Below are 26,917 nucleotides of genomic sequence, written 5' to 3'. Positions count from 1 at the left end.
ACCGGAAGTCAATAGTCTGTCAATAGACGGGGCTACCTTTGTGTATCTTAAATCCATATTGGTTTGTAAACACCCAACATGCCCAACACGTCTACACACACACACACACACACACACACACACACACACACACACACACACACACACACACACACAGCTCCTGCAGCCTCGGAGGTAGAAATCTCTGCCCATTGATCTGAATTAGACGTTAATTTTGATAAATCAGCCTCTAATTGGCTCCATCAGTCCCAGCTTGTTTACAGCGTTCAGCACCGGACAGCTCCTCTTTGATTGACAGCTCGAGCAGCCAATGGCGTGGCTCCGGAGCCCTGAGAGATGATGGAGGAGGAGAGCGCGCGGCTCCTGGTGCATCTCCTCCCGGCTCCTGTAGGCCTGCTGCTCAGTGCGCGCTGTGGTCGGAAGAGGGCGGAGTGCGTTTGTCATCCCAGCGAGAGGCTCCCTGACTGGAGCCTCCTGAAAGATAGATAAATATAAGAACAAGCTGCCCCCTCCCTCCTTCCCTCCTTCACTCCCTCCCTCCCTCCTTTCCTCCCTCCTCGGCTTGATTCAGGCTGTAGCGCACACGCAGGAGGAGCGCGTCCGCCGCACAGCAGAGCCAGAGAGGGAGGGAGGAAACAGCTGCAAGCGCATCAACAAGCTGTAAGAGGAATCTGTAAAGAAGAGGAAGAAGAAGAAGGAGGAGGAGGAGGATTTAGAGAGGCTGCTCCTGACGCTTCCTCCCTCCTCCGCCTTTGGATCCACGGAGCAGAGGCGTGGAGCTCACAGACTATCCTACAAGTGGCGAAGCGATGCTGTAGGAGCGGATTTTTTCCTCAGCTCGCCCGCCCAACGACACGGTAATTCCGCGCAGCAATCCCCCAACATCTGTGGACGCGCTCTGCGGGGACATGGCTGTGTTCCGGCTGTCGCTGCTGCTGCAAGTGGGATTTGTGATCGGATCAAACCATCAGTACGGGGAATGGTCGCTGCATGGGGGAGCGATGCGAGCCGCGGAGGAGACGCTCGGCGCTCAGACGCTCGGTCGGCAGCTGGCGCACCTCCGCGCGTCGCTCCGTCCACCCGGGGACACGGAGGAGCTGCCGCAGAAGACGGAGGAGCACCTCCCCAGGGTGGTGTCTGCCTTCCTCCACACCGGGGACTCCACCACTCTGAAGCACGCCAACTGCTCACGGAGGTACGAGCTCACCTCTCAGCGGGGAAGGTCACCGCAGCAGTCCCTGAGCGGCGCGCTGGACGCGGTGCTGCACGCCTCCAACTTCCTCAGCATGATCCTGCAGGCCAACAGGTCCAGGTCCAGGGAGCACAGCCTGCGCAGGGACATGGAGTGGTATCACGCCCTGGTGAGGAGCGTCCTGGAAGGGGACCACAAGATCCACAGGGCCGTGGTCACTTTCAGCGCGGACTCAGCCGTGTCCAGGCCCACCGTGCTCCTCCAGGCCACCAGGGCCGGGGGGGAGATAGTCCTCCAAGACCTGTCCGGCGTGGCCCACCACCACCTGCACAACCGCTCAGCAGACACCGAGTGGTACCACGAGGTGAAGGACCGGAAGAAGCCCAGCTTCCAGAAGAAGGTCCTGAGCCAGGATCTGAGACCCGTCGATAGTTCCCTGAAGAGGGGCGAGAGCTTCATCCCAGACCGGGACCACGTCAGGTGGTCTGCGCCCTACCTGGAGTGTGAGAACGGGAACTTTGTCCCACGCTGGCTCCTGACCCTGTCTGCTGCTTTCTACGGCCTGAAGCCCAACCTGGCTCCTGAGTTCAGGTAGACACACACACACATACACACACACACACACACACACACACACACACACACACACACACACACACACACACACACACAGATGGCTGAGTGTGAGCTGTGATGATGCTATAAATAGACGAGCTGCTGAACAACACGCTCAGCACCTCACACACTCCCAGCAGCCCTCACACACCTGAGCTCCAGGTCTGAGACTCTGAGGGGGCAGGAAGCTGACTGGATGTGGATCCACGTACCCAAACCCGCCTCAGCTCCCCCTCCTCTGACACAGGGGGGTTTTCTCCTCCTCCAGTCTGACACGGTGGCGTCGGCGGCGGGGGATGCTAAAAATAACCCTGAACGTGTCTTGGTGTAGCAGCGGTGGAAACCTCTGGCTGCAGGCCCTGATTCACTCCTCCTGCTCACTCCGCTGCATGCTTTACTACTCAGGAAACGCCGTGTGCCCTTTACTTTGCCTCTCTTAAAGAGGGGGCGGCTGCTAAATCTGCGATGAGTCAGAATCCTCCTGATGAGAGGCAGACAATCCTGTTTTCCTTCAAGAAACCACAGCAGCATCAGGAGCAGGAGCAGGAGGAGGAGGAGGAGGAGGAGGAGATGCTGGGTCTCATGTTGGTGTTTTGTACGATCCATGTCCTAAAGCCACCCCTGCTGCAGCCTGTAATGTGATCCTGGTCCTGGTCTGCTCCGGAAGAGTGGAGTGTAAAGGCTCCATACGATCCTGAGCGACATCTTCCTGATGAATATTTAATCCAGATCAGTGTGTGTGTGTGTGTGTGTGTGTGTGTGTGTGTGTGTGTGTGAGTGTGTGTGCTGGGCCTGGGATGAATCTTTAATTGATACACTCTCAGCCAGCCGTGGACTGTAAATGAGCCCATCCTGCAGTGATTATACTGTAAAGCACTCGGAGCTACCTGCTGCCTCCATTCACTGAAGTGATCCTCGTTAGAGCAGCTGAGCGCTCAGACCCAGCACAGCTCAACTCCAGGTTACTCCTCCTCCATGATCAGCGTCCTCCACTGGAGGAGCAGCCGTCTGCGTCTCCCTGCGTCTCCCTGCGTCCTGCTGGAGAGGAGCGGTGACATGTGTGGGCGCTGGTTTTGTTTCTCGGCTCTGGAGGATGACTGATGGAGTGATGGATGGTGAATTATGCTCACTCATTCTCCTGCCAAGATTAAAGTGAGCATCAGAAACACTCAGAGCTCTTTAACGTCACTGTGAAAACCAGAGGAATGAGCTCATGTGACTGGATTCATCACCTCCACTTCAGTCTGTGTTCACGCTGTGTGACTGCAACTTTTATTACTCACAGTTTGAGCAAAGTGCAGCAAACACATCTTCAAACATTTCCCAACAGAGTGAAAGATAGCTTTATGGTTTCAGGGCCGATACTGAGACTGATTATCAGAAGTAAAGGAGACGGATATTAATTCAAAGTGAAAATGTTGGTGTCAAATTTGGGATCTTACAAACTCCAACCCTTAACTTAGTTTTAGCCTTTAAGCTCTTTGTTATTAACCAGCTCCCAGGATCGGCAGCTGTCTGAGAAAGTTCAACGAAAACTTAAAAAATAAATGTCTCCCTAAAGTTTCCTACAGGAAGTTAAGTTTTCCAAACATGTCTCTGCGTGTCACCGATCAGATGGTGCTCTGGGTGGGACGACAACAGAAAGGAGCCAAAATAACACAGTTACTACTCTGTACGATGCTCCAGTGAAAACATGAAGAACCAACAATGGCGATGTATTTAACGCTGCCTCCATTTTTGGTCTATTTTATGCAAGAGGTCCCTCATCAACACCTCCTCCACAGCCGCCATGTTTGTTTCTGAGTTTGTTGTTGTCATAGGCTGTGTCCAAAATCACTCCCTATTCACTATATAGAGCACTCAATGTATCCCACAATGCATTTTGAAAAGTAGTGTATTAGCGATGCTCACTATACAAACAGTATTTACCATCATGTGTTGAGGTTCAAACAGAGGAATGGCCGATAACATGATTAGTGATTACTGACAACATGATTACTGACAACATGAATGGTGATAACATGATAACTGATAACATGATCAGTGATTACAGATAACATGGTTAGTGATTACTGACAACATGATTACTGACAACATGAATGGTGATTACAGATAACATGGTTAGTGATTACTGACAACATGATTACTGACAACATGAATGGTGATAACATGATCAGTGATTACTGATAACATGATAACTAATAACATGGTCAGTGATTACTGATAACATGATAACTGATTACTGTTAACATGATTACTGATAACATGATTACTGATTACATGAATGGTAATAACATGATCAGTGATTACTGATAACACGATTAATGATTACTGATAACATGATTAGTGATTACTGATTAGTGATTACTGATAACATGATCAGTGATTACTGATTAGTGATTACTTATAACATGCTTAGTGATTACTGATAAAAAAGATTACTGATAACATGATAACATGATTAAAGATAACATGATTACTGATAACAAGGTTAGTGATTACTGATAACATGATTAGTGATTACTGATAACATGATTATTTATTACTGATTACATGATTACTGATAACATTATTAGTGATTACTGACAACATGATAACTGACAAAATGATTAGTAATTACTGATAACATGATTACTGATAAGATGATTACTGATAACATGATTACTGATGACATGATTAGTGATTCCTGATAACATGATTACTGATAACTGATAACATGATTACTGATAACATGATTACTGATTGCTGATAACATGAAACAACATTAAAAACTGTCAGAGGGTAATACTGAGCTCTCTGTTTAACTTTGGGACCAGCCTGTCTCCCAACTTGGAGCAGAAAAACAATCAACATGAACGTTAGCCGCTAAACCGTTCATCGTGGGTGATGCATTCACTGGACCTTGTAATTCTCAAATACAGCATAAGTTCCACGCAGAAATATATGGTTTATTTGTTTAAAAAAATAATGTGTTATAATTGTTTCCATTTTATCTGACTGTTGTGGAAAATACGCTAAGTATAATATTAGCTATCAATAATAATACCGTTTGCAGTGTTTGAGAAAAGTTATAACTGTAAATCCCTAGCCGTCCATGAGCGACGCCAGAGTAAGTACGTCACTGTCAGCGGCTGGTGAGCGAGTAGTGTCAGAAATGTTGTTTTAATTTAGCTGATTGAGTGGAATATATAGTCCTTAACATCTGATTCACTATATAGTGAGAAGTGAGGAGGGAATGAGTGAGTAATTTCGGACACAACCATAGACGCTGACTCAAGCCTGCCCCCTGGTGGATGTACTGGTGAACAGCAACACCAACGTAAAGGACACATGGAAGTATGAGAGCAGTGATGGTAGCATCGTCTGGAAAGGACAGAGACATTTTCAGATGTATGTGAAGTAAACTTTGCTTCACTTTCAGTCAAGGTGGGTTAAAGGAGCTAGCTTAGCTTCAGGACGTCAGTATAGCAGGTCGAGACATACGCTGATACAGAACCTGCTGCTATCACCTCCTCTGGTTGTCCAGGTGTGTTTGTTCAGACTTGAATAGAGCCAAACTATCAAATCAGGGCCTATGCTAGGCTAAGCTAACAGGCAGATACTTCATCCCCTCTCTCCCAGCTTCTTCCTCCCCTCCTGACCCCCCCCTCATCCTCGGCCTCAGCTCCGGCCTGATGAGAAACTGGAGAGCGGGGATAATATAACCTCCTCAGACAGCAGCTCTGCTCCGTTTCCCTCCAGCTGAACACACAATCAATACGACGATGAATTAATAATGAAAGATGTAGAACAACAGGCTATCTCCACCCAGCTCTAATGCTTCACCCTCGCCCTGTTCGGGGCCGTCATGGAGTCACCTGGAGTCGCCATCGCTGCTCCTCAGATCATCTTCATCAGGACGGAGCAGCTCTTTAAAGGCGTATACGTGTGTGTGGGGGGTGTTTTCCTCCAAAGGTAGAGCAGGTGCTCGTTAAGGAGCAGAGCTGTCTTCATTTATGCTCGGCTCGGCGCCGCGTTTCGCTGTAGAGCAGCAGAAAGCGTGGACGGGCCGTGTGCAGAGGGACGGCCAGCTGTCGAGCAGAGGGGGAGGCCTCCTGCTCCACGAGGAGCCAAAAGCATCTGCTGACATGGACACCATCCAGGAGCTGGAGGGAAGGAAAGCCCCAAAATCAGAGGCTTAGTGTCATAAAATGTGAGGATAAACGGAGACGAAGGAGGAGGAGGAGGAGGAGGAGGAGGAGGAGGAGGAGGAGGAGGAGGAATCCATCCAGAGAGGAGAGGATTCAGCTCTCATGGTTTAAACATAGGGATAAGTCACAGCGCTGGATCTTCACACTAAACCTTTAACTGCTTCACCTATCATTTCAAAAATCTCCACCAGACGACTGACGATGAGGTCATCACACACAGCCAATCAGAGAGAAGAGGGTTTGTGGAGCCTTAAAGAGACAGCAGCTGATTCAGGCTGAAATGAGGGTTTTTGTGAAACACCAGGGAGAGAAAACGGGGATTTACTGAGCTGACTAAAAATAAACAGATTCAGAAACTAAAGAAACCCTTCTTTAATTATTACCGGACCTGAAATGAGTCACGTTGATCTCCTCCGAGCAGGCAGGGGTCTCAGATCCCTCGGGTGCCTCTTCCCTCTCTGCTGACGTCAGTGGGACACCCCTGCTCAGCCAGGCGGCCTGTCAATACGACGCCTTCAGCCACTAAATGTCAGTGTGAGGAAAATCTCACTAACAGCCTCTCTGGCTCGCTGTACAGAGACGCTAACGTGCTAATAATGCTGCTAATGACGGGGATGATATCAGTGCCTGTTACACTGGTTCAGTGATGTAATTCTGCCGTCTCTCACAGGATTATGAATCTGTAATGCTGTTACTGTTGGTTTATCCTTCAGTAATCTGGTGTCAGAGGCAGGCAGTGCTGAATTACAGAGAGGGCCTCAGACGCTCGGCTGGGATTTATCTGTTTAATCAGAGGTGTTTCAGCCAATCAAATGCTCAGAAAGATCTGTGAATTTATGGAGAATATCATCAGTAAAATCCTGTATCTTTATACACAGCACTGAAAAATGTTAATTGTAAAATATCAGTATAATACTGGAAACCCTGCTGTCAGTATTTCACTGTTATTTTACAGCAAAGTCATTTTTGTTGTGATGGTGTTTAGTAACCGTGAGTGAGGAGCTCATCTGGCCCTCCCATAACTTCAGCAGCTTCAGTCCATGCTTTCTCCTTTCTGTTGGTGTCCTTATAGAAAGAAGTGTTTTGTCATATAGAATTATGAATTTTTAACCTGCAAGATTAACTTTTCCCTCCTCCAAAACGTCAGACTTCCTTTGGATCTGACCTCCTTACTATATTTACACTTCAATCCAGAGTTGTATTAGTAAACGATTGGGAAAGTGGCTTCCATACTGTGTGTTCAATAAAAATGCTGTTATTCTGAAGCAGCAACCACTCATAATAAGTTGCTGTTTTGTCCCACATATCATCATAAATATCCTTATCCCAAATTTCCTTAATATATCCTGATATAATTTCGAGGCTATATCACCCACCCCTAATGGCTGTCTGTGCTCCTCATAGCACAAGTTGTGTGTGTTTGCTCCACATGGCGTGGACCATATACCCAATGATTTTTACAGTGTGTTGGCCAATTCTAAAATGGAGAAAAAAATTAAACTGTTTCTTTATTTGGTTTGCATTAAACTACCATTAGTGTGGCAGTAGTGTAATTGAAGCACAGACAGCTGGCTCGTGCCATGTGGAGCACAGACTGTCTGTGCCCCCTCAGTCTAACATATCAATGTTCAGCTAGGTCTCATATCCACTGTGTTTCCTCTTCACTCACGGTTACAAAACACCATCACAACAAAAATCACTTTGCTGTAAAACAGTTAAATACCGGCAGTAGGGTTATTATTGTTTAACACTGTAAAAACAAATTACAGAACATGTGCTGTAAAATAACAGAGTGTTATTGCACATTTCTTCTGCTAGTAATTCCCCTTTATTTTACGGTGATATTTTTTACAGTGTGAATTTAAACATCTCAGAAATCAATTGTTTTAATTTCCTCATAATTTTATAGTGATTTTTTATTTTTACAGTGTAAATTCATAAGTTCGTGTGTATTTTGTCAGCAAACATGAACCAACTGATGTATCTTCACAGCCGCTCAGTTTGATGTGAGGCTCATCACATTATTCTTTATTTTCCTCATACTGAAGGAGTTAAATATTCAAACGTTGAATAACTTTAGAGTTGTCTGTGCAGATGTGTCACCTCTGGTTAAAGCAGTGAGATCAGCTCTCTCTGTGTCTCTGTTTCACCGTCCTGTATCTAAACTCAGCTGCTCTAAGACTCTGGCCCAGCAGCTCCTCTCCCTGTACATCATCATGTCCTCGTCCTTAATGCGTTTGCAGCACATGGAGACATTTACTTTGGGCGCTTTTCATGCTTCCTGCGTTGTGATTGTTCCCTGACATCCTGCGTGAACCGTGCCCTTCTGAAAGGACAGCGGCGTGCTCCTCACAAGACGTCAGAGCTGGACCAGCGCGCATGCAAGTTCATCTGGGCGTGCAAGTCTCCTGGACAAATGGATAAGCTCAGGGATCATACTTAAGCTCCTGAAAGGCTCCATGGTCACCTCTGCTTTGTATGCTCCTGCTTTATCTCCACATTGTTATTGGAGCTGGATTCAGGGCTTATTGCTCACGCTTCAGGAGAACCAGCAGGTTCGTTCCTGTGCAGAGACACCGGGTATGAAAAACACAGAGCTGCACTTTACTCGTTCAACATGAAGACGGACAAAGAATTCATTTTACAGATAAAAAAACTGCAGATTAGCTGTTTTCAAATGCAGATTTTACCAATTCTTATTTATATGTTGAGGGATTTCTCACTCATTTACAAAAATGATTTAGCTATGATGGGATCGTGTGCAATATTTACATTAAACATCCCCACTGGATGTGTTGAACCAGAGCTAGCTTAAAGCTAACTGACATCTGTGTCATTTCTCACTCAAATAAAACCAGTAAATACAGGATCAATGTAAATCTGAGGGAAAATCTGATAAAAGACAATCTACTGTCTGAGCTGTTAGACTCACTAAGTTATGTTTGTGTTGCAGCGTCACTGCTTTCTGTACCATCATCCACACACACGCAGCATCTTCTCTTATCTCTGTTTAGCTCCTCTGCTCATTTCCTGCAGAGCTGCAGAGTTTGTCAGGCTTTTCTTCACTAAGAGATATTTTTTACAAGAGGCTCCCAGCTACAAAAACTGTGCATGAGATCCTTTCAGAGCTACCTGTGCAGGTGTTTTCCTGGTCTCTTCTGGTCAGTGCGCTGCACAAACACACTCTGAGTGAGCGTCAGAATCAAATGCTCAGACACTAAATTCCCACTGCTCCTTTTAAAACTCTTGTTCTGATTCACAAACACTTCAGACCTGTAAACAGATTAGTGACTGTGGTTGTACGACGCTCAGGCCTGCTGAAAAAATAATCACAACATGAATCTTTAATGCTCCCAGCAGCGCTCTGTACACAGGCTGCTAACACAGGCTGCTAACACAGGCTGCTAACACAGGCTGCTAACACAGGCTGCTAACACAGGCTGCTAACCCAGGCTGCTAATAAAGGCTGCTAACTCAGGCTGCTAACACAGGCTGTTAACACAGACTGCTAACACAGGCTGCTAACACAGGCTGCTAACATAGGCTGCTAATAAAGGCTGCTAACTCAGGCTGCTAACACAGGCTGTTAACACAGACTGCTAACACAGGCTGCTAACACAGGCTGCTAACATAGGCTGCTAATAAAGACAGCTAACACAGGCTACTACCACAGGCTGCTAACACAGGCTGCTAACACAGGCTGCGAACACAGGCTGCGAACACAGGCTGCTAACACAGGCTACTTATACATGCAATAATACAGGTGCTAACACAGGCTGCTAACACAGGCTGCTAACACAGGCTGCTAACACGGGCTGCTAACACAGGCAATAATACAGGTGCTAACACAGGCTGCTAACACAGGCTGCTAACACAGGTGCTTACACAGGCTACTAACACAGGCTGCTAACACAAGCTGCTAACACAGCCTGCTAATTAAGGCTGCTAACACAGGATGCTAACAAAGGCTGCCAACACAGGCTGCTAACACCATAACAGGCTGCTAACAGAGGCTGCTAACAGAGGCTGCTAACACAGGCTACTAACACAGGCTGCTAACACAGGCTGCTAATAAAGGCTGCTAACACAGGCTGCTAACATAGGCTGCTAACATAGGCTGCTAATACAGCCTGCTAACACAGACTGCTAACAAAGCTAAAGCAGTTAGTGCCTGTAAACTGAAAAACCAGAGTTTGTTTTTAGGACAGAGCTCTCAGTCCAGCTAATTTCTGCTCATTTAACTAATATCTCATGTATGAAGCATTAAAAGTGTGAGTTTGCACCGCTAACATCTTGTTTTTGTACATCAGGGTCCAGTTACACTGAAACAGCAGCTCATCAGTGTCAGGATAAACAGCTTTAACCTAGTAATTTAAAAGTTTGACAGAATAATCAGAGGGATATTGAAAATGTCTGTTCATGTCCTTCCTGTCCCATGACTGAACTCAGCATCCTGTCCTTTGTGGAGCAGCTAAATGAGCTGGTTAGCCTCGTCTACCAGCTGAACCGTTATGAGCCGACCTTCAGCGTTTACGTAGATATACTTAAAGTCTCATCTACGACAACAAAGCTTCATGGAGGCTTTTATTTTGAAGGGCTCTTTAGTAAATGTCCCTCAGCAGCCTTCAGGCGGTTGTACCCAGAGCTAACGCTGAAGCTAACATTAGCCTCGTCTGACCACTTTGTTTGAAAGCCCAGAGACCGTGCTGGGGGGGCGCTCCTGTCTTTGCTGGTCCGGCCTTTAGACCCACTCAGAGAGGGGGATGAACAGAGCACGCTCTGTTTCCTGAGGCTCCTCCGTCTTTATGCCCCGTGATGGCCGCTCTGAAATGACGACCCTGTCTTTGTGCTGCACACTTTCCAAACCTCCTTTCTTTCATGAGCTATTTTAACCTCCATGAGTCCGCTCCTGCTCGGACGCTAAACGCCGCCTGGAGAGCTGGGAGCTGGAGATCACTGAGGAGGGATAAAACCGGGCCTTTCTTTCAGGAAACCCATGTGAGCGCTTCAGCGTCCTCTCAGACTTCTCCTGATGGCTCCTTTTCTTGTGCTGCGTTTGAGTGGACTGTGTTCTACCTTTATTACATAACGGAGAAATGAAACGGAGGTAATTTCTCAGCAAAACAAGCGTCAGAGCAGAGGAAAACAGCGAGGTCAGTCTGCCCCGAGGCAGCAGGAGCAGCAGTTATTAATAACGGGAGAGGAGGAAAGAGAGCGCTGCACTCACCCAGGGTCCACAGGGACACGCAGAGAGTAAACCAGCTCCTGCACCTGGAGAACATGCCACACCAGCACTATTAGTGTGTGTGTGAGTGTGTGTGTGTGTGTGTGTGTGAGGAAGCTAAATGCACAGAGAGAGTAACGGCCTCCTGGTGGTGGCAGGTATTGTTCTCTCTGCACAGATTTAAACCACAACAGGAGCTGAGCTTTACCTCAGGATGAAGAAACGCTGCTGCACCAAGTCGATCGGAAACAAAGAATCATCTAGAAAAAGTTTTTATAAAAAAATCTTTAAAACACAAAGAGAAATGGATCAGTCAGGGTTTGGGCTTCCTCTGACGTCCAAACCTGCGTCGACATTTTTGGAGCTGAACGAAGAAAAACTGAAAATAAGAAGCTGATGCAGAAGTGTTAAAACCTACAGTTCCTCCAGTGTCCACTAGAGGCTGTCTGCTAAAGAGCCAGAAACCATAAAGGTTGTTTCTGTGGGTTTTTCAGAGGGTAGTAACATGTTTTGGTCCAAAAAGCCAATAAATCAAGCACAGCAGCATTGTTTCCAGGCTCTCATAGCCCCTCTGTTCAGAACGCTCTGATTTAGTGGGCGTGGCCTTCATATGTAAATGAGCCACCGCTGATACCGCCCCGCTCTTCCACGTCACTGAGAGCGGCGCCACGAGCTCCGAGTGCACAATGTTTAGAAAACAGAGAAGCTCGTTTACCGTAACATTACAGGCTAAAACAACAGGCTAACTGCAGCTAAAGTTAGCATCCTGAAGCTAACACAGAGACAGGGGGGACACTGAGGAAAAGCTCTTCCATCTGCTCCACAGCACACAGCATTTAAAATACTCACATTTCCAGGGTCCCAGGTTTGTTGGAGGATGGTTGGTAATGCGCCTGGATTCAGGACCAGTCTATTGGCTAGCCCTCTGTTGGACTGTCCAAAGTTGGAAAAGCAGTCGGCCGTGAAGTGACTAGCACACACATGCTCAGTTTTACTGAGTGTAGCTGGAACATTTCCTGATAAATGAACTCTAGACACTTAGTCTGTCTTCTTCTGAGATGGGAAGCTTGAGCATGGAGCTATGAGGCTGTTTACAGCCAAAAACAGAGCAGTGATGGCTCTTCAACTTTGGCATTGTCCTCCCTGCTGCTGGAGAGATTTCTCATCTCGTTTTAGGTCAGGATTTTACATTCACAAGCTCTACTAAGAACAGGTTTGGTCATTAAATATCACATTTTGTGGGCTGGGAGGAAAGACAAAGACCCACACATTTCACTAAAAGACTTAATAAAGGGATTTTTGTAAAATATGGGACCTGTAAAGACTTCCTTTATGTTCAGCAATGTGCAGTTTCTGTGCAGACGTGTAGCTCTTTCTAAAACCATCTTTCCACTGAGCGGTTCAGCTCAGTGGTTAGTGCAGAGGGAAGGCAGGGGGTGAGACCACTCCCCCTCATGGTCCAATTGTTGAAAAACTATCCAAAGTGCCCTCTATGGAGCCAAATATGCTCTTTAGTGCCCGTTTTGAAGCCAAAACGTGAGCGAGGTTCCCGTTTCTGAGTCAAAGAAACTGTAAAGTGCTCTCTTTGGGGCCAAAATGCGCTAAACTGCCCTCCTGAGGTGCAAAAAGCACGCTGCATGTGCCTTTTTTACTCTGTCAGAAAGTCTGGTCCACAGCTCATGAGCCTGGTTTTGCTCCAGATTTTATTTGTTTTTTTAAACGGTGGGAGGAAGAATCCAGGAAGAACCCACGCACCCTCATGGAGAACATGCAGCTCCTCACAGGAAGGCTCCTACGCAGCTGGGGATTTGAACCAGAAACCTTTGTGATGTCATGAAACAGGGCTAACCACTGCAGCGCCGTGTGAGTGTCTGAATGCACAACAATCGTCAAACCACGACGTTTACCAGGACCATGAAACACCTGACGGTCTGCAGTCGCTGTGGTGGATCTGGATCTGATTCCTGTGATCAGCTCCACCTGATCCAGCGTGTCAGACCCTCCACCTTCATACGGGTGGATGCAGCTCAGTGGTGGTGGTGGTTTCAGCCTAGCTCTCCTTTAATCACAGAAAACTCAAACTCTCTCATCCCTGAAGTGATAAACAGCGACAGCATCCTCCGCCGCGCTCTGCCGAGTGTTTGTTGTTTCGCTAAGTCACCACCAGAGATGGTTTCACCCAGGCGTTACTATAGAAACCACACTCTCCGTGTCCTCAAAACCGAGCAGCAGACGGGACAAGATGTTTACACGCCTCAGTGTCACAGATAATATCAGCGCACAGCTTCTGCTCTCATACCTGGGAGAGGAAACCAGGGTTTACATCAGCAGGATGAGGTCGTTCTGTGGGTTTTAACTGACCCAGGATCAGGTGACATGAGGGAAACATTAAGTCCAGACGCAGCTCTGCTTCATCACTGGGTTTATATTCACAGCGTGTTTTCTCACACAGATATAGATTACCCAACAACACCTGGCCTCCAGGTGAGCTCTATTTCCAGCTCAGTCAGGAGGGAGTCCTCCACATGAGCCCCAGAGACGGCGCTCAGAGGATCCTGAGTCAGAGACGCGTCTGAATGTGAGCTTTACTGAAGATCTGTTTGTTTTGACTCTGTTTACACTCACTGAATGAAGAATCGAGCCGTCCAATCAGAAACAGCGTCCTCCTCTCCACGACGACCTGCGCGGCCCGGTCACAGTCCGTCCTCTGAGCTGGTTTCTGGAAGCTTCTGTGTTGTTTGAGCCTCTGCAAAGAAACTTTCATGAGTGGTGAGAGCTCTGCTGCACACCTGAGAGCACTCAGGGAGGGGGCGGAGCTAAAAGGTGCAGGGAGGCAGAGCAGGAAGAAACCCAGACATGTGCTCTCACTTTGTCAGCAGCTGGTGAGGAGTTTCACCTCCTCTTAACTTTCTTCCTCCACAGGTTTTTCTCTTTCTTTTCAGCGTCTGTTTTGGTCTCTTGGGTTTAAAGTTTAAATATGATTTGTTTTTCCATGTCGTCATTATCTTACAGTCTTTGAGCAGCTCTGTCCATGTGATGATCTGACCTGTAAACGTGCAGCCTCCTCCCTTCACCTCCCTCACAGACCTCCTGTTAATGGTGTCCTCCTCTCCTGTCTTGCAGGGGCGTGGTGCGCGTTGACATTAATCTACAGGATGTTGATATCGACCAGTGCTCTGCTGACGGCTGGTTTGCTGGAAGCCATCGATGCAACCTGACCACGATGGAGGTGAGTGTGCAGAACGGGGGATTAGACAGGAGATTGATCGGCTCTGGGAAAGTGATCTGTAACCAACACGCGCTCAGTCACATCTTCAGCAGGCGCTCAGAGGAAGAGCTGGGCCTGGCTCTTCTTTACATAACGCTGTGATTCGTTAAAGTTACTCTGGTCTATTCAGAGCAGGGACTCAGTGGTTGGGCTGGTTTCCAGGGTCAGAGCGTGTGTCTGACTGGGTGAGAGTGATGGGCGTGAGGCTGGGAGCTGGTTCAGAGTTGGCAGCGCAGGAAATAGCTGGGCTATATTCACGCTGGTGAGAAATAGCTCGTCTGAAGGCCGGGAAGATGTGGGCAGAGCTCTTGGACAGGATGATAAAACTCTCTGTGCTCGGCTATTTTTACAGAGGATGTCAAATATTAACAGAAGGATTAATTAAACAGGATATTGTCCTTTTTATTCTCAACACCGTCTAAATATACGGAAGCTAACTTCTCTGCAGACAGCTGAAGTTTAACTCTGAACTCTTCACGTCCTGAGCTGATGTTTGTCTTTTCAGACTTCCTGCTCTCAGAGGGGGAAAAAATCTTTCTCTTTGTGGGCGCTTGGTCACTTTTTTTAACTTAACCAATCAGCCAATCACTGTTGGCCCAGAGTGTTGGTCACATGCTGTGTCTCAGCTCCACTACCCTGATGTAAACAGTCACAGGTATCCTGTGGTCAGGATGATGATCTATAAACGGAGACAGATTTATCTAGGAGTTATCGCAGTATCGTTATTTTTTGTTTAATGATTTTAAATTTTAAATTAAATGTTTAAAAACACAAGATAAATAAAATAAACTATAAAAAAACATTTAATTTATTGAGCCAAGTGTCGTGCACATTGATCTGATAACTTATTTAATAAAAACAATTCAAAAGATTAACTTAAACTACCTTGAAAAATGGAAAAAAAAAGCATTTATTGCTCCTAAAATTAGACATTACCATCAAATATTATAGTTTAAATCTGTCAGAAATGATTTTTCTTTACTCCTTATCCCAGCTACACTTAAAGTTTACGTCCTTTTAAAGATTTATTTTTTATAAGTCAAGGTTTAAGGTTTAGACTAACACGTCACCCCCTCTGAAAGATGTAGACTATTCCCCTGGTCACATGATCCACAGGAAGTGACATCATTCAGATCCTCTGCAGGTCATAGGGAGGCCCAAAGTGAGTTCACTGGTTTATTTTTCTGTGTATTCAGTGATATTTACTCTCTGACTGAGGGGTTACAGAAATAGAATAAAATAGAACTTTATTTGTTTTTATAACAAGTAGACGAAATGCAAAAGCGCTTTAGCCAGTGCAAAACAGTGCAAAGTGCAAAATAGCTGCCATTAGCTCAGGTGCATAGATGATATGGAGGTAGTGATAAAAATAAATAAAATTAGTATCAATTCATAAAATACTAATTCATAATAATATTAATTGATTAAAAATAATGTTAATTAATTAGTAATATTATCAATTAATATTAATAAAATAGCTGTGATACAAAATAATTTTTAATAATTTTTAATTATTATTTTTATTTTTTAACAAACGTGTTTTTAATCACTGTAATGTGCTGAGTGTTGACATGCTACTAGCATAACAGCAACGAGGCTTCATTTCATGTTAAATAATTCTATGCTAAAAACTCGGACCTCAAATGAGGAGGACCAGGACTCAGGACCAGGATCAGGACCGAGCAGAGTCCTCTAGTCCTCTGGTTGGTTGATGTATTAGTGTAAATATTAGTTGATGTAAAGCTGATTTTTAGGTTTTTACAGTTTAGAGTTTTATGACAGCAGCTGGAAACAGACTGACAGACTTTAATAAGACTATTAGAGCTCAGATAAGTTTAGCAGGACTGAGAAACATGCTAACATCTTCAGCTCAGGAACATTAAAAAATCAGATAAAGTTGCCTGAGATGGACAGATGCACATTTTGAGAAGTTTAATTAGTGAATGATCAGATTTAGAGCTGAAAAAAGAGAATTTAACTTTATTTTTAGGAAGTTTCAACAAACAAATGTCTTCAGGAGGACGTTAGCCCAAAGGGACGATGGAAACTGGTGGTGCTAGCTCTGCTAACCTTAGCCACGCTTTCTGAGCTAAGTTGCCGTGTTTTAAAACAAGTATCTCTGCGTCCACAGACTCATCCAGCTAAAGTTACCAAATCAGTAAAGTGTAACCTCTCACTTCATCCTGACCCTGCTGTTAGCGAGCTGTTAGCGAGCTGCTAGCCCCGTGGTGGAGACCTCTGGCTCGTGCAGCTCGCGCTCGTCGTGGCAGCCATAGATTTGAGGAGCTGCTGGGATCAGACTGCTTCATAATGCATGTGATGTAATGGATCGCAGTGAGCCTCTGAATAATTAATCACTCTCTTTGTCTGAGCACTTCCACCTCTGCGTGGACAGTCGATGCCAGAGACATTTGACATACTGAGAGTGTGTGAGAGTGTGTGAGAGTGTGTGTGTGTGTGGGCTGTGCACGGGGAGAGAAATACATTGTTAGTGTTATAGATTTTAGCTGCTGCAGAATAATGATCCTGTGTGTCCGCCGTGCAGGGCCTGTGTTTGCAGAGGGCTTGTTTACAGCAGGATGATGGGAGCTGGGTGGTGAGTCCTGTCCTGCACGGCAGCTTTATCACACAGGAGCGTCTCATTACTGTCATATGGTCTGGATAAACATGGGAATAAACGTGGGGAATCTGCACCCAGGAGTTTGTACCATAACTCATAAGATGCAGCAGGAGCAGCAGGAGGAGCAGCAGGAGCTGCAGCAGGCCTGTGCAGAAATCTCACAGCCCTCTGCGTATCTGTTACAGCTAACAGCCCAGCATCCTGACTGAAAGTGCTCCACCAGGTAAATCAGAGGTGACGTGGGAGGCTGATGTCTCTCAGCTATGAATAGAAATCTCAGCTAGAGTGCAATAAAGTCTGCTGGAGCGGAGTGTGAGTGTGTGAGTGTGTGAGTGTGTGAGGTAATGTGATTAAAACAGCATTTGGAGGGATGCCCCATTTGAGCAAACTGGGATTCATTTTGTGTTATTGCCGTGTTTCGTGCAGGTATTCCCTCGGCACGCGCCGCACATTGTGGTTTAATGGGCTCCTTTCAGGTGCTCTGAATGAGGGAGACGTCCTACAGAGGCTGCAGACACACGCTAACATCCTGTCTCTGTTCCTGGAAGAAAGGCAGTTAGTTTGGAGCTAAATGAGTCCAGTGTTTCATTATCTTGTCATTTTTTAAACTGATGCGTTCTTTCCTGAGCAGCTTTCCACCAAACGTCCTCTTTATATTCAGACATTAAAGCTGCTGTGGAGGGTTTAAAGCAAGGTGTGGATCAAGAACTGACCTTCAGAGCAAACCAGGCCATCAAAGAAAACACTGACGAGTTTGCTATACACTGAAACAAATGTCTGTCATTTTAACAGAAAATTTGAACAGTGACCTCCTGTTGTGTTTAAACACAGCACTGTAAAACATTTCTGTTAGTATTTCACTGTTATTTAACAGCAGTGTCTTTTTGTTTGTGATAGTGTTTTAAAGCCGTGAATGAAGAGAGAACACGGTTAATATGAGACCCTGCTGTGCTTTAGGTTATTGCACAAGGAACTGTCTGTGTTCCACATGGCACAGACAGACTGACTGTGCTCCACATGGACTAGACCAGTTGTCTGTGCTTAACATGGCATGGATTGGCTGTTTGTGCTCCGCATGGACTACATCAGTTGTTTGTGGTTCACATGGCACAAGCTGGTTGTCTGTACTTCACATAGCATGGACTGGCTGTCTGTGCCCTACATGGTGCGAACTAGCTGTCTGTGCTTCACTTGGCACAGACTGGCTGTCTGTGCTTCACATGGCATTGACTGGCTATCTATGCCTTACATGGCATGGACTGGATGTCTGTGCTTCACATGGACTAGACCAGTTATCTGTGCTTTACATGGCATGGACTGGCTGTCTGTGCTTCAAATGGCGCGTACTTGCTGTCCGTGCTTCACATGGCATGGACTGGCTGTCTGTGCTCCACATGGACTAGACCAGTTATCTGTGCTTTACAGGGCACAAACTAGCTGTCTGTACTCCTTCATGGCACAGACTGGCTTTCTATGCTTCACAAGGCATGGACTGGCTATCTATGCCCTACATGGCATGGACTGGATGTCTGTGCTTTACATGGCATGGGCTAGCTGTTTGTGCTTCACATGGCATGGACTGGCTGTCTGTGCTTTACATGGCACAGACCATGTATTGGGTGATTTCTTTACATTGTGTTGGCCAAATTGAAAATGAATTAAAAGATATATATTTTTAGAATTATCTTTAAAATACCACCACTGGGGCAGTAGTTTAAATGGAGCAGAGGTGAAATTGTGCTGAATCTTGGAAGTATAATGACCATGAGCTCAGATCAGCTGGTCGAGCAGGTGCAGCTCATCCAGAGGCTTCGCTCCCTGATGATGCTGACCCTGAAAACGGCGGCCTCATCCTCAGGCTGTCTGCCCGTCAGCGTCTGGAGCCTCCTCTGGATTTATCCCTCGTCCATAAAGTTCCTTTTTCACACGTCCAGCCTTGTTCCTCTGCTCCTCAGCAGCGTTTTAAGTGCCTCCATTCCAGCAATTGAATTTGACAAAATGCACGGGTACCACCCAGCCAGCCAGCCAGCCGGCTCCCCAGCCTCCCCCACTTCCTGCCTCTCAAGCTGCTGTTTGCCCAGCCAAGCATGAGGCAGCCCAAACTCAGATGGAGGCAGCTGCTTCGGATGACTGATTCAGCAGCAGCAGGCGGAGGCAGGGAGGGAGGAGAGACGGAGCCAGGATGAGGGAAAACACAACAACACCAACCTGCACAAGGAGCTGCTGTTTGAGAGCAGTTTGACTTCCTCTGACCGTAAGTTAAACTGAAATTAGGTCAAACTACAAATCATGGGGTGCCAGTGGTGTCATGGTCCATCATGTGACTCATATCCAGAGGCTTTGGCTTCTTGGTCCTTGGTTCGACTCCCAGCCCCGAGCCTAATCTGATGACAAATCTTTGATCTAAGTTTTACACCAAAGGAGAGGAGAACTTTGGACGTGAACATAATGAACTCAGTGTCAGTAAATAAAGATGATAAACCTTTCCACTGAGCTGTAAATGAGCCACTTTAAGGTTTTTATGACTGATCATCTCCAGTTTAGAGGAACCTGAACCGCTGAGTTTCGTTGCTGCCGTCGGAGGAAACAGACGTCGATGAATCTGATCATGAGTCTGACTCCAGATCAGTCTCTGCCGTTAACGACACACAGCTTGAGTTTCCCCTGACGGAGGGAAAGTCACGGCTCTGACTCACGCCAATCATCTGAATGAGTCATGACGAGGCTCAGTCCCTGACTCCTGACTTCACTTCCTGTGGGAAACTTCCTCACATCCTGTCTGAGGCGGCGTTTTTCTGCTGTTCTTCCTCTCTCGGCTCCTCCATCAGCGTCTCACCGTTTTTCTAAAGTCCTGGACCTCCTGGCTCTGATGGTACCTTTTTATATCCAGGTGGTTTATGTGGTCTCTGTGGTCCAGGTGGTTTATGTGGTGTCCTGATGGGGATATGTGGACCTCCCAGTCCGTCTCCCTCTGATCCTGTTTCTCTGGCGTTGAGGATCTTCCTGCTCTGGTCTTGAATCACTGTTTCGTCTCGACCTTGGCTAACAAGGTCGTCCTGGCCGGGGCCGGCTGTCGTCTCCATCACACGCTGGTTTCTCCTCCGTGTAGCGTGAGCTGCTGAATTAATAACACCATCAGTGTTCAACAACTGCTGCCTCCATCCTGCTCCACCTTCTGTCTCTCTGCACCGACTCTCACAGCCTCTCCTCAAATTCTGCAAAACAAGCTCAAGAACGGCCTCAGAGTCTCCACGTGGGGGAGAGGGACTGACTGAGACCTAAACTAACTGAGACCCAGACTGAGACTGAGACCGATGAGACTGACTGAGACTGACCGAGACCGATGAAGATTGATAAGACTGAATAAGACTGAATGAGACCGATGAGACTGAATGAGATCCATGAGACTGGCTGAGACCAATAACAACAGATGAAACTGAATGAGACTGAATAAGACCAACCAGACTGACTGAGACTGACTGAGACAAGTGAGACTGATGAGACTGACTGAGACCGATAAGACTGAGTGAGACCAGTGAGACTGAATGAGACCAACTGAGACTGACCGAGACCGATAAAGACTGATAAGACTGAATGAGAGTGATAAGACTGAATGAGACTAAATGAGACTGACTGAGACCGATGAGACTGATGAGACTGATGAGACTGACTGAGACAGATAAGACTGAATGAGACTGAATGAGACTGAATAAGACCAACTGAGACTGACTGAGACTGTTGAGACTGAGGCTAACTGGGACTAACTGAGCCCGATGAGACTGACCGAGACTGATAAAGACAGATGAAACTGAATGAGACAGAATAAGACCAATGAGACTGACTGAGACTAACTGAGACCAGTGAGACAGACTGAGACCGATGAGACCGATGAGACTGATAAGACTCACCGAGACCGAGACCAATGACACTGACCGAGATCAATGAGACTGACTAAGACTAACTGAGACTGATGACACTTTCTGAGACTAACTGAGACCGATGAGACCGATGAGACCAACTGAGACCGATGAGACTGACTGAGACTGGCTAGACGGATGAGACTGAATAAGGCTGACAGGGACACATCAGAAGTCTGTGTGTTTGTCGTTTCTCATGAGGAACAGATGATCAGTGTTACAGATCAGATCTTCCTCTGTCTCATGTTTTCATATAGGATTCAGTTCTCATGTACAAGTAACTTCATGTTTGACTTCCTCTTATTCACTTCACAAACTGATGCACCCAAGAGGACGATAAAAAGAAAAATCCAAGAAGGAAATTTCTGACACCAAGGAGGAGTCTGAGTCTGCAGGAGCAGGGCAGGTGGAGGTCATGGTGAACGTTGTCTTTCTAAGAAAGCACAGGTTTTAGATAGATAGATAGATAGATAGATAGATAGATAGATAGATAGATAGATAGATAGATAGATAGATAGATAGACAGATAGATAGATAGTTAGATAGATAGATAGATAGATAGATAGATAGATAGATAGATAGATAGATAGATAGATAGATAGATAGATAGATAGATAGATAGATAGATAGATAGATAGATAGATAGATAGATGGATGGATAGATAGATAGATAGATAGATAGATAGATAGATAGATAGATAGATAGATAGATAGAAACTTTGTCTGCCACAAGTGACAGAAATTCATCTTTGACAGGTTTTAATGCAGGATCACTCTGCAGCGTCTGAGTCCTGAAGCGTCTCTGATTGATATTCAGTGAGTGACTTGTCCTCTGACGGCGAGCGCTCCCTCAGCACTCGTCCAACAAACTGCTTCTGTGGTAGCCCGGGTTTCCCCTCTCTGTTACTAACCCAGGATCATGGGGGGGGGGGCAGGGATTCCCCTCAGAGACCTGGACCCTGCTGCCCCTTCAACCCATCATCCATCCTAATGAAGCGCGCTCTTTCCACGCTGCCTGTTAGCATGTGCAGCAGCCTATAAATAGGCTAATTGCTAATTATCTGCAGTGATCTCAGCAAAGCTGTGATTATGCTTCAGAGCTGATAAGACGCCTGATAGGGAGGAAATAAAACACCGCTGTGCAGCCGCAGACTTTAACTCACCCTTTAATTTCTGCAAAGCCCTCTGCGCTGCGTGAATTAAGCTGGATGGTTGTAACGAGGGAGAGAGACGCGTCCACGAAGAGCAGGAGTAAGGAGTCGATGGACGGAGGTGGAGAGGAGGAAGGAAGACCGTGAAATTTAGGATCTCCTTCAAAATGTGAGCAGTCTGTTTTCATCAGAGGAGGAAATCAAGACTCTCTTCTGAGGAAATCTCTTTTTAAAGCTTGGACACAAACTTTTCTCTTTCACCCTGAGATTAATCTGTAATCCTCCGTCCTGAGGTCAGCTCTGAGTCGCTCTCCGTCCTCTCTTCGTTTCTGTTATGATGTGAACTCAGATCTTGAAGACCAGATCACAGGACACTTTGGTTCAGCTCTGGCCTCCAGCCCGCTGCTCTGACGCTCTTCCTGTTGCTCTAATTGGCTCCGTGGTAAATGCTTGAACTCTGAATTTACATGAAAAGGCTTTGAAGACTCGGTGCACTCGCCCCAGGCGCTGTCTTATATCTGCTCCGCTCTGCCCGGTCCTCTCTGCCGACCATGAACCGAGAGAGAGCAAACACGGAGCCCGTGGAGGATGGAGGAAGAGGGAACATTTGAGCAGAAACCCCAGAGACAGGAGGAGAAATGGATGGAGCTGAACGTTTACAGCTCAGAGAGAAAAAGAAGGAAAACCTCCAACAGATCTATAACGTCTCCACCTGAAGGTCCCTGAGAAGTCTGTGCTCGTACGCCTCTCCTTCAGTCTGTGTCAGGAGTCATCCTCCTCCTCCTGAGACTAACCCAGCTCCCTCCTCAGACCAGTAAAGAAGTCCCTGCTGGGTTTGTGGGTCTGCTTCAGGATCAGCTCCCAGGTGGACTTTCAGAGGAAACTCTGCAGGGAGGGGTCTGAGGGGAAGGATCAGATCCTGCAGGGCGTGTGTAATATTTCCAACTACACGCTTCAGTTCCAGCTCTCTGAGTTGATGCTAGCTTAGCAGCTAGCAGGTACAGCCACCTCTGATTCCTCCTGAAGGAGAAACTCACTCCTACAGGTTTTGGCTTCACTTTTGGCTGAGCTCGTTTGTCACAGCTCGTTTATCTCCATCATGAATCCTCAGACGTTTAGCTTCAGGACAGACGAGGAATATTTGAGCTTCTGCTTCACCTCAGAAAACAAACTTTGGTCTCGTTTTGTAGATTTTTCTGTGTTTTTCAGACCTGAGGGTTTGTCTCTCTGCTGTTCAGGCTTAGGGCCTTAGACGGCGCCCAGAGTGAGCCTCGCTGTCCGGGGCCGCCCCGCTGTCCGGGCCGCCCCGCTGTCCGGGCCGCCCCGCTGTCCGGGCCACCCTGCTCTGGATCACTCCTGATAGTTGACCTCGTTTAGAGGCCGGGCTGTCCGTGAAGCTGCTCCTCTGAGCGAGGAGTCACATCCAGCTCCCTGTGGTCAGTCTGAGGATGCTCCCTCTGTCAGAGCCACATCCAGCAAAAACCTGAACCAGGTCTTAGACCAAGGGTCTTCAACCTGTGGCTCTGGAGCCTCATGTGGCCCTTTGACTCCTCTGCAGTGGCTCCTCGTAGCTTTAAAATATATAATTGTTATTTTTCCTACGTAGGGCATTGATGATTAAAGACACTGACACTAAATAAAATCATGCTTTATATTTTTGTTGAACTAAATCTTTATCATATCTTAGAATTTTTTTTGTACTTTTATGAATATAATTTTTAAACATTTTTAACAAACTTACAAAAAAACCAACATTTTTTGAGGATAATTTTTTTTTTTTTAGTCTTTTTTTTTTTTTTTTTACATTTATCAAAATTTCAAAAGATGTTGAATATCTGCATATTTTTGCAAAAGATTAAAATTAAATTTTTAACATTTCTTTTTCAAATCTCTCAATTATTTGAAAATCTAACCTTTTTAACATCCAAAAAAAGATCATTTTTTAAATTAAAAATTACATTTTCTTTTAAATTAATAATTTCATTTTTTAAACTAAAATTTATAAAATTTTTGCTTTTTGAAATTTCATGGATTCCCCATATTTATGGCATTTACATCACATTTATTTAATTTTTGCAAAATCTTAAAATATTTCTTTTGCAAGTTCCTCAATTTTTTTTTGAGAATTAATAATTTTTTAAATCAAAATTTATAATTTTTTAATAAAAATTAATTATTGTAAAATCTAATTTTTTAAATTTCTTTGCGTTTTCATAAAATCTTGTCAACTTGTTGAAATGTCAGTAATACACTTTATTTATCAAATTTACGTAACACTTTTTAAAAACTTTTGCAAATTTTTAAAAATAAAAAACTAAAACATTACATCTTTATAATTTTATTAACACAAAAAACTCCTTCAGATATTCACTAGATTTTCGCCCTGTTTAGCATGTTGTTCAGTTCTTTGTCCTTGTTGTGCAGATACAGCACATTTTTTTGCTCCTGAATGACTTTAACCCAGGTGAGGAGCTGAGGCAGAAAGGGTGTTATTCAGGTAAAGGTTGCAGACCCTTGCTATAGAAGAAGAACGCTGACCACTTTAACATCAAGATAAAACCATCAGTAGTGCTGGACATGTGAGTGTGTTGCTGGATGTAGTAAGCCTGAATATTAAAGAGGGGTGTCCTGTGAGAAACCTCTCTCCTCTGTGCTGTTTTTTCATTGATAACGTAACGAAATGAGACAGAACTCGACTTATTTCCCGTGTTTGAGCGCCGTCTCATGTAGAGCTCTGCTTTAAGGTGTAAACTGGAGAAATGAGTGAACACAGCGTGTGTTTGTCTTTAACGGAGCTCATTAAGACGACGTGTCAGCAGAAAGGACTCGGAGCAGGATTACCCAGAGTCCAGCAGAGCGCGGAGGAAACCCTCTCTGCTGTTTCTGAGCGTGCAGCTGCAGAGCTCATCACCCTGTGTTTCATCCTACAGCTTCATGTGTAATTACTGGACGTGCAGCTCTCCTCAGGGTTTGTGTTTCACTCCTCACGTCGTTACCAACATCTACAGAGGCCTATTAGGGCCTGATGAGGCACGGCGCCCAAACGGAAGAGCGTGGGCTTGTTTCAAAGTGGTGGAGAGTCCTCGGCGAGTCCTAATGAGCTGCAGAATCCAGCGAGCTCCTGGTTTCCTGCTCAGGTGGAGGACGCCTGGCCTCAGCAGCAATTAGGAGTCGTTTCCTCCTGCTGCACGCCGCAGAGAGCCGGTGGAGGAGGACCAGAGGCTGAAGCAGAGACACGAGGTTCACTCAGAGTGTGTCCTGTGCTTCAGTCTGATGGCGTGTTTATACTCACAGGTCAGGGAGGTGAGCGGACTAATAAGCTGTAAAACCTGCTGAGCAGAGTCACAGCGGTGCTACGGTGGCTGGGGAGGGACATTATCAAATCATGATGTCAAACTTAAATATTCTTTCAAAAGAAGAATCATTTTAGAATTATTTTATTATTTTTTAAACCAAAAGAATTACATTTTTAAAAAAATATTTGAACTTTCAAACATTTTTAGAAAGTTACATTTTTGGGGGAAATTTTTTTGCATTTTTTTTTGAAAATTGTCAATAAATTTTTTTTTTTTGCAAAGTTGATGAATTCAGTTTTTCTTTTTCTAATTTTTGGAAACTTTTGTAATTGCTTTTTGCAACGTTTGTATTTCTTAAAATTGTTGGACATTTTTGCAATTTTTGTATTTTTTTAAATTGTTGGAATTTTCTTATTTTTTAATTTGGAAATTTTTTAAATATTAGATATTCAAAATAAAAATTGGAGACATCACATGCAATTTAATTAAACACTTTCCCTTTTTGTAGAATCTTATCCACTTTATTGTTTTATCGTGCAAGATAAAACAGAAGAATAATTTTGGAGTTATTACATTTTTTTTAACCCCCCCAGAAATTATATATTTTTTTAATTTTTTGAAATTTCAAACATTTTTTGGAAACTTACAATTTTTAGGGGAAATTTTACATTTTCAAAAAATTTTCAATAAAATATATTTTTATTGCAAAGTTTATACATTTAGTTTTTCTTTTTTTTATTTTTGCAAACTTTTGTAATTGCTTTTTGAAATTTTTGTATTTTTTTTAATTGTTGGAATTTTTTGCAATTTCCTTATTTTTTAATTTGGAAACTTTTTAAATTTTTAAATGTTTAAAATCAAAATTAGAGACATCACATGTGCAATTTTATTACAAAAATCTTCTGATAGTTTTTCACTTTTTATAGAATTTTATCCACTTTATTGTCTCTATTGTGAAGATAAAACAAACGTGGCTCCTGAACGGTAACAGGAAGTGACACGGTGGCGGTGAACGGTGTGGTGTCAGCAGAGCCGCTCTTTAAAGCGCTCACGGTCAGAGAGGAAAGGAAGGCAATAAGTGGCGTCCTGCAGGGCTGTCAATCCAGATCCCCCAGCGTCCGCTCTGTGAGGTCATCACGATGGAGAGGACAGGCCTGGACCTGGACTCAGACCTGAACCTGGACTCAGTCTCCTCTGATGTGTCGTCTTGTGGCTCGTTTCTCCGTCTCTGCGCGGTGCAGGCTGGGACCTGCACGGCGTTAATTTACTCTCACACTCATCACGTTAAACGAATCAGCTGAAACACGCCGCGATCCACGAGCCGGCACACGGGACCACACAGCTACTCCTGGACTTCTCCGCAATTTACAAGTGATGGTCATTTGTGGAGCTGTTAATTACTGTTTGTGCAGAGTGTGTGTGTGTGTGATTGAGGCCGCTCAGG

General features: G+C 45.2%; 1 protein-coding gene across 2 annotated transcripts in view; it reads left to right on the top strand.

Moving 5' to 3' along the window:
* Nucleotides 1-425: 425 nt before the first annotated feature.
* Nucleotides 426-26,917, top strand: part of gpr158a (G protein-coupled receptor 158a) — a 61,754-nt gene continuing 35,262 nt past the window's right edge. For both annotated transcript variants that reach the window (XM_074693167.1, XM_074693166.1), the window contains exons 1-2: nucleotides 426-1,783; nucleotides 14,345-14,450. In XM_074693167.1, the coding sequence (XP_074549268.1) occupies nucleotides 909-1,783; nucleotides 14,345-14,450 (981 nt within the window). In that variant the 5' untranslated portion in view covers nucleotides 426-908. The remainder of the gene's footprint in view (nucleotides 1,784-14,344; nucleotides 14,451-26,917) is intronic.

Source organism: Halichoeres trimaculatus, unplaced genomic scaffold, assembly GCF_033239565.1.
Source record: "Halichoeres trimaculatus isolate MK-OKI-2021-1 unplaced genomic scaffold, fHalTri1.1 fHalTri1_scaffold_18, whole genome shotgun sequence".
In the NCBI taxonomy this organism is placed as follows: domain Eukaryota; kingdom Metazoa; phylum Chordata; class Actinopteri; order Labriformes; family Labridae; genus Halichoeres; species Halichoeres trimaculatus.
This window is presented reverse-complemented; position numbering and strand designations above follow the sequence as displayed.